General features: G+C 49.0%; 1 protein-coding gene across 1 annotated transcript; it reads right to left on the reverse strand.

Moving 5' to 3' along the window:
* Window positions 1-945: 945 nt before the first annotated feature.
* LOC119337189 (auxin response factor 17) lies at window positions 946-7,123 on the reverse strand. Its single transcript, XM_037609308.1, has 14 exons — window positions 6,282-7,123; window positions 5,509-5,627; window positions 5,254-5,352; window positions 5,101-5,157; window positions 4,828-4,983; window positions 4,634-4,718; window positions 4,399-4,489; window positions 4,106-4,270; window positions 3,906-4,028; window positions 3,691-3,766; window positions 3,376-3,523; window positions 2,124-3,265; window positions 1,619-1,809; window positions 946-1,527 (listed from the first exon to the last, which is right to left on the reverse strand). Exons 1-14 carry the CDS (start codon window positions 6,340-6,342, stop codon window positions 1,311-1,313), a joined length of 2,730 nt encoding a protein of 909 aa, XP_037465205.1. The 5' UTR covers window positions 6,343-7,123; the 3' UTR covers window positions 946-1,310.
* Window positions 7,124-7,695: the final 572 nt, after the last annotated feature.

Raw genomic sequence — 7,695 nt, forward strand, 5'->3', positions numbered from 1 at the left:
CTCCGTCCGTCCAGTCATCTCAGATCTCACCTCCTTCACGTGAAAAAGAAAGGAAAAATCGAGATCCGGCGGTGGGGCCGGCCGGAGATCCGAGCGCGACGGAGGAATCCTCAGCCGATCGGCGTGGGGATGCGATGCCCCGGATCGCCGGAGAAAAGATCGGGCGGTGCTGGTGCGTGCGTGTCACCGCGCATTTCCCCCATCCGTCGTCCGAATGGAGATGGATGCGTGCGTGTGTGCAACCATGATGCACGCCGCCGCTTTCAGCCACCACGTGTGCCGCCGACGGCGACCGGAGATAGATCCCCACCGAGGTGAGGTTCGTACTAGAGGCGACGATGCACGGCGCCCCTTGGGAGTATGGAAGGATGGATAGACTGATGGAGTGATGGATACCTGGGGACTGGACTGGATTGGGAGCACCATCGGTTAATTCATTAAGGCATGAAGAAATGGATGCGAGCGTGATGGATAGATAGACAGATGGACGGAGGGGCATCACACCCATCTTTCCTTTTTCCCCCAGTTTCAAAAGAGAAATCCCCAATTCGATTGCCAAAGTCTTTGCAATGCAATGGAATGCAATTGGTGGGTCGGATGTGACCCGGAGGCCTCACATGGTGGGGTGCCGCTCTGGACTGGTCCAGCGCTACGCGTGCAAAGCCGGGCCAAAGCCTCAAAAGGGAGGGAATGATGGGGTGGATGCCTACATACATTCCTCTTCCCCCTACCAAAGGTAGCCTCTGTCCATCCATCTTTGGGCCTGTCCACCCCACCCATGGAAGGACCATGCCAGTTCTGATCGGCAAATGCCAGTAACAGCAAATGGTGGCAACTCCAGGGTGCTACCCATCTGGAAGTGAAGATCAATGCACTCTACTAACTGAATTCTGGTGTCTTGCCATTGATGCATGTGGAACAAAAATGCAATGTCGATGCAGAATATTAACAAGATAGGCAAATGCGACGACGACGAGTCGACGACGCTCTGCGACAAGAGAATTGATGACTAGAGAGCCTACATTCACAGGATTAGTATGTAGGAGTATTCCACAGAAGAGAGTTTTGGCAGGCTTACCAAAAGGGGGGGTTTACGGATCACGGTACAGGTTCCTACTACTTCTTAACATGAGATCACATGGCATGATTATTAGACGGTAGTACATGACTTAAAAGAGCTAGTAGGAATGGTCTATGTGCTTGCTTTCCAGTTCCGGGTCTCGAAAACTAGGGAGAGAGAAAAAAAGGCTGCAGAAACATACGCGGCGAGCTAGCTTAAGCCGAGGCCTTCGCCTCAGAACGCCCTCTCTTCAGAACTCTACTTCGACCGAGCCGACCGACGCGATCCCGGTGCTCAGGCTCCTCGACTCCTGCCTGCTCGCGTAGTCGTCGCAGCTGCTACCGCCGCCGCCGCCGCCTAGCCTCTTCCCGGAGGCCGAGCTCAGGAGCTCCAGGCCCTGCTTGCCCATCTGCTGCACCTCCTGCGGGGACAGGATCTTTATGCAGGACACGCTGTTCACGAATTCCCTGCAAAGTTGGAAGGTGCGGCACTGCTGTTAAAGAACAGCGTGGAAAATGAAGTAACACAGATCATCGTCGGGGCGGTCAAGGAACTTACTGCCAAGGGTCGTCGCCGACCAGAAGGACGTCCTCCTCCCGGTCGACGAATACAAGCTGCCAGCCTGATCTCATAGGGTCTTCCAACTGGCCCTCAAGGCCGAATAGGCGCCCCAGTTCCCTACGTAGTTCATGGTAGTTGCTAAACTTGGTGATATCAAGCGACCTTCCGTAGGTTCCAGATTTGTAAACCTGTTTGATGTTCACATGGAAGAAAAAATCACAAATCAGTTGTGGCATTGGAACAAGCTACCAAACATCCGAGCATCTTTTTTCTTGCGTCTAGTTCTAGTGTGCGGTCAATGCTCCAAAAGTTGAGTAAAAATAAGCATCAGATGTGTTTCTACCAATTTTAAGGCATGTCTTTCTATATATTGATAGTCACGAAATGGGCAAAACAGACAGCAGCTATATATTGTTAAAGAAGCAACATAGTTTCAGGGAAATAAGCAAGATAGTTTTAAGGAAGTAACATGATTGCTTGTCATATAGAGAAAGCCACTCACCTTCACAAAGGTTGCAGGTGGTTGATTCACTTGATCAGGAGTGTGTGAACATGGCACATATCCCGACTCATCCAAGCATCCTGAACTATTTAGTGTCTGATCCAAGGAGAAATCATGTTGAGAAGGACTCAGAAAATTGGAAGTGGAATAGGGCATTGCCGTCGAATCATTCTCGTCGTGAAGACCTCCTTGCATCAGAAGTGAGTGTGAGTCTATATTAACGCCGAACAAAAGATGATTCTGAGGATCAGAGCTCCCATCTTGATCCACCAAGCAACCTCTTCCAGGAAGTGGCGCCAATGCAGAGCTTTGAGGTATGCTAGGTGGTGTTGAGGATAGCTGTTCCATATGCGTGGTGGACTGAGGCCGAGAAGGAATCAGAGACTCCACTGCAACTCGCTTTGACGACCATGAGTCAGGGACAGGTACCGCAGTAGGCCTTGACATACTCAGGTGTGAAGCTGTTTCTGATGAGAATGGCCCCAAGGTATTATGCATGGCGGGGGCACCGGATGGGGACAATGAGCTCATATTCGTGTCCGGAAAGCTCTGAGACTGCGAAAACGGTAAGGCCGTTTGCAGTGCTGTAGGTGAAGACTGAGGACCTGGGGAGAGTTGAGAATATGCTGACTGGTAGTTCGCCATATTCTTCTGTTGTTGCATATGCTGATGTTGAGGGACTTGCATACCCTGTGATTGCTGCTGATTTGATTCTTGCTGTTGGAGAAGCTGTGGCTTCTGCTCATTGAAGGACTGGCACCGTTGGAGCTGCTGTTGAAGGAACTCAGACTGAGCCTGGCCCTGGATCGTGGCCCCATTGATGTTTTGAAGGTATGACTGCTGCTGAAACTGAGGTTGCATTTGCTGTAAAATCTGACTTTGCAGAAGCGGCGTAGCTCTACCAACCATGTTTTGTGGCTGCTGGAACTGCAACATCGTGGGTGACATCTTTGTTGGGTCCTGGAACGCAGCCGCAGCCATCGTTTGGTAAATATCAGGCTGTAGACCAAGTAACGATGCATCCAGCCTTGGCTGCATCCAGGGATTCATACCAGCACCACCGAAATTCAGCGACTGGAAACCAGGGTTTGCACTATCTCGAAGCCACATGAGCGAGGAAGTCAAGTCATCATCCTTACCACCTACAGAAAGAGATAGATAATTTATAACACTCCATACTGAAAGCATACTACACAATTATTCAAGCATAGCTATTTATGAATGCTAGTTAAAGACCAGCTGTCCATCATACCATGCAGAGAAGGCAAGCCTGTTGGCCATGGTCGCTTCAGTCTGAGTGGAAAAGGAGTAGGGTACATCGGGAAAGTTGTCAGGGGTTCAATCTCCCAAAGTGACACCCTTGGCTGCCTCTCTCCAGCAGTTGATTCATCCCAGCCAACCTGCATTTTTCACAGACAAAGTTCTCTGTCATGCTAAACTGTGAAGTTATGCCAAGCAATCTCAATAGGAATTTGCATCTCATCAAACAATACATGGGTAAACAACAGGCGATGTTCATGTACAGACTTGACTGGATACAATAATTAGTGTTAGCCCGTAAATATACCTTCACAGACCGCCAATGTGAGTTTGGCCAACGGACAGCATCAAGATCACTAATTCCTGTAATTGTCCCCATGTATCTGAACAATAAGAATTGGTCTGGTTAGACAATTAAACATTTTTGGATAAGACTGCTAATAGTTAATACAGTAGCATTTATTGCTGCAACATGTTTTTAGAGTAAAGATGAAAAGCACATCAAAATTTAATTTAGCATACCTCCGAACACTTGATTCTTCTGTCTCAAAAAGCATCCTGAAACGCATCCCCACCGATATACGGGTATGATACACGGCTTTTACATACTTGGCAAGTGGTATAACAAACTCACAAGGGCTAGCTCTGCAGAAACAGAGGGTTTAACTTAAAGCATTCAGAAGGAAAAACACTGAACAAACGAAAGCGTACACTTTTTTTACCTTGGGTTATAAAAGATTGTAAACCGGCTATTTGTTGAGGCAGCATGAGCAGCTGCAGCAAGAAGACCAATGTGCATGCTATCACTTGATAGGACGGAAGATGGCATGACAGTTTGTGGCCGAGTTGCCCGGCGAATTCCCAGAAGAAGCTGATTGTTGTCATTCCTGAAAATTCAAGGAGATGCGCAAATTTGACCAGTGAGAATCTGCGTGCACATACCAGAATTTGAATAGACGTCGAGGAGAGAGGGGTGCCAGTTATATCATCTCGAGTGTTGGAAGAATGAACATACCAGATAAATAGGACAGAGTCCCCAGCAACGAGTCTCTTTGCACTTACAAAGACACTCCAGCCTGTTGTGAGAAGATGCCGCTTTGGCTGACCTGCAAAACTAGAGCTTATGAGTGAAGTTCTTCGTTGTCTTAAAATAAACCTTCACCCGGGGAAAATAGAAACAGATGGAATCATGCTTGACATTGTTCCCTGACACATTTTTTCAGAAGACATCAGAGACTGAGAACACTCACCGCGAAAGATGTGACGGAATTTCCACTCATTGCCATGAAGATCTTTTGCAAACAACTCCTGTGCTGGAGGCTGCATGGTGAAATCCTACAAAAAGTTACAGGCAAGTTAGAAGAAGAGTTGATGGTCTGGTTCACTCCAAGAAACCAAGTAAACTCAAAATTCATGCTGGAAAGTGTAGAGGAGCAGCACAGACCAGCGGAGGAAACACTTTCTCAGCTGCTCGCCGGGGAACAGAGAAGCCGCCATGCGTGCTTGTGTCACTCGCAGTTAATGTTTTGCAAAAATAATTCGTTGGCTGTTTGTTTGCAGTACCTAATTCAGCAGGTAGATACGGATCTTTGAGCTCTTGCTGAAAAGAGAAGCAAGCTAAAGTTACTCTCTTGGATACTGAGTTAAAAAAAACTTGCACATAGGACATGGTAAATATGAATTTTTTTTCACACACAAAAAGAGTGATATGAATTACCGGGTTAAGTGGTTGCAAGGTCATCTGCGCATAGACCTCGTCCGTCTCCGCATCAGCCTGAAGGTAATAATAAAGCCAATGATCAAACAAAAAGATACTGGCAGTGATATTACTTAGCTGGTAAAAATATGTGCTCCAAATCTCCACACTTACATGCATGGTCACATTGTGCAGCTGGCAGATAAGCTGTGGAGGCAAATTGGGGTAGTTGGGGATCTGAGACTCGATCTCTTTATTCGTCGATGCGGCTACCTGAGACAGAAATTCACCCAGTAAATAATCTACATAGACAAAGAAAGCAAACGATTTCTGAGATAATTAAGCCAGATTTTTTTCTGTTCGGCGACGGAGGTTAGGATTCAGGATCATGCAAAGTTCCTTGCACTGGAGGTGGAATTCTGCACCAACCTGCTCGCTGTGACCCTGTGGGAAGTACACCACCCTGCTGCCGACCGCGGGCAAGGAGACGAGCGGGCCGGCGCAGGCGTGCCATAGCTCCGAATTCAGGCACTTGTGCTCCTCAGCAGCTGTAATGACATAATCATATGAGCAAAAGACTTGTCAGTGCTGATCTTTTAACAGATAATGATGGCTCTAGGGGCTGTAACAGCTCTGAATTCATATGCTGGCCTTAAAGATTATTCAAGAGGGTGGGCATGCAACGAAATGAACTTCTAATTAGTGGCCTAAGGTTATTAATTTCTTCTTCATCTTACATGAAAATCAGCAATTTTTCAGACGAAAATACACATATTTATTCCAGTAAAAAAATAACTAATTAACACGCAGAGCAGGAAATTGGATGGGAAATAGGCGAGATTGCAGAACTGAAATCCCATTCCAAAAAATTAGTACTGAACTGCAATTTCGCAGGCATAAAAGTACCCCCAAAACACACAAGAAGCATTTTCATGTAATCAATTGCAACAACCCCTAACAAATCCAAATATTACTCCAGACTCGAATTCGACGCATTGGGCTACGACGGCCTGATCACACGGTCATAATCAATCCGAGGAGAGAGCCTCCGAGGAAAAATCACAAGCACAAACGAGAGCCAAGTAGTACTGCTAGTCCCACAAACTCCAAATCACACGGACAGCGAATAAATGAAGAGCGAGGGCAGCAGCAGTAATGGGCGGCAGCCCACGGACGGGGCAGGAGACAGAAGAATACCGTACCTTCCGGCGACGCCGGCGCCTGGGCCGGGAGGACGGCGCCCGCCGGCGACGAGAGCCTCATTTTTTGTTGAGATGAAAAAGGCCAATCAGAGACCGATCTGATGGAGGGGGGCAGCAATAAAAGAGCGTGCGCGGAGGCGGGGAAGGAAGGGGAGAGCGGAGGAAAGATTCCTCCTTTTCAGGCCAAATCGCAGCGCCTTCCCTAATAAACCCGTCGCTTTCCCGGCTCCTCCTGCTCCTCCTCGCCAACTCACTCGCCAGGGAACGGAATGGAATGGAATGGAAGGGAGCCGAGCCCCTTTTGCCGTGCGCAGTCACGCTTCCTTCCTCCCCGGGCAATCACCGCGGGAGTTCCGCCCAAGTTGCCGCCTCCGAGGGCAGCAGAAGCCGGCCGGGAGCCGCGATCCCCGGGCGCCGGAATGCGCAGGGGCCGCCGCCGTCACGGCCGCCGGAGCCGGGAAACGGTCGATCCGAGGAGCCGCCCCGTCGGATCTCGCGCCCGCGAGCTCCCGACGGCTCAGCGCCGCGCCCCCCGGCAGATCCGAGCGCCGCCGCCGGAGACGGGCATGCTCGCTGCTCCGCCGCCGCCTCCTTTCCTGCTTGCTTCAGAGCTCAGGAGCTGCGGTTACAGCTGGTTGCTTGCTTGCCTCGGTCCGGCTTTGCTTTTCTTGGGCTCGGCTTGCTTGCTTCTTCCTCCTCTGGCTGCTTGCTTGTTCTGGCTCTGGCCGCTGCCGCCGCTGGACCTGTTCTTGGGGTTTTAACCCCACGAGTGGTGCTGGCCGCTTTCCTCAGCCCCCCTCTCTCTCTCTCCCTGGTAGTAAAATCGTGTACTGTACGTACGCCCTTTCGTTCGTTTTACTAAGCGACTTGGGAAGTAGAGTAGTAGCAGAAGTATACTTGTACAGTTGTGCAGGAGCAGGTATTTTTATAGCAGTGTTGATGAGGCGTGTGCTCATGCTCCCCGGAATATGTGTGGCATGTGCAGTGAGGAGTGAGCGTTGCATGGACGATGTGCCTGTGTGAGTGATGTGAACGTTTTCTCCCTAGTGGAGTGCGGCTACTCAATTAATGGTGGTGTGTGTATAGTAGCTTTTCTTGCTTGCTGGAAGCACAGGGATTAATGGTGGTGTTTGTATTTGATGAAAAAGCAGCTTTGCTGTTTTCAGTTACTACATGGAATTTTTGTCCCTCTTTTTATAAAAAAAAATCGACCAGGTTGCGCCGCGTGAATCCCGAAAATGGACGAAATGAGTTTCGCTTCGGTACACCCCCTAAGAGTTTGGACGGATCTTAAAGATACTTAAAAAGGGTATTCTCGTACATTCACGGCCAACTAATTATATTCCTTTCCCGGTGCATCAAACAATAGATCAGAACAATCTAAACCTCCTTGTTAAAGCGGTAAGTTTTAATC

Source organism: Triticum dicoccoides, chromosome 7B (genome assembly GCF_002162155.2).
Source record: "Triticum dicoccoides isolate Atlit2015 ecotype Zavitan chromosome 7B, WEW_v2.0, whole genome shotgun sequence".
Lineage (NCBI taxonomy): Eukaryota > Viridiplantae > Streptophyta > Magnoliopsida > Poales > Poaceae > Triticum > Triticum dicoccoides.

What these genes read in the sequence shown, in the direction of transcription:
- LOC119337189 (XM_037609308.1), bottom strand. Translation starts at nt 6,342, where the DNA reads ATGAGGCTCTCGTCGCCGGCGGGCGCCGTCCTCCCGGCCCAGGCGCCG. An exon ending in CACAGGGTCACAGCGAGCAG is followed by an intron (nt 5,353 to 5,508) that starts GTTGGTGCAGAA and finishes TTTCTGTCTCAG; the next exon opens with GTAGCCGCATCGACGAATAA. An exon ending in GAAGAATCAAGTGTTCGGAG is followed by an intron (nt 3,767 to 3,905) that starts GTATGCTAAATT and finishes CTTATTGTTCAG; the next exon opens with ATACATGGGGACAATTACAG.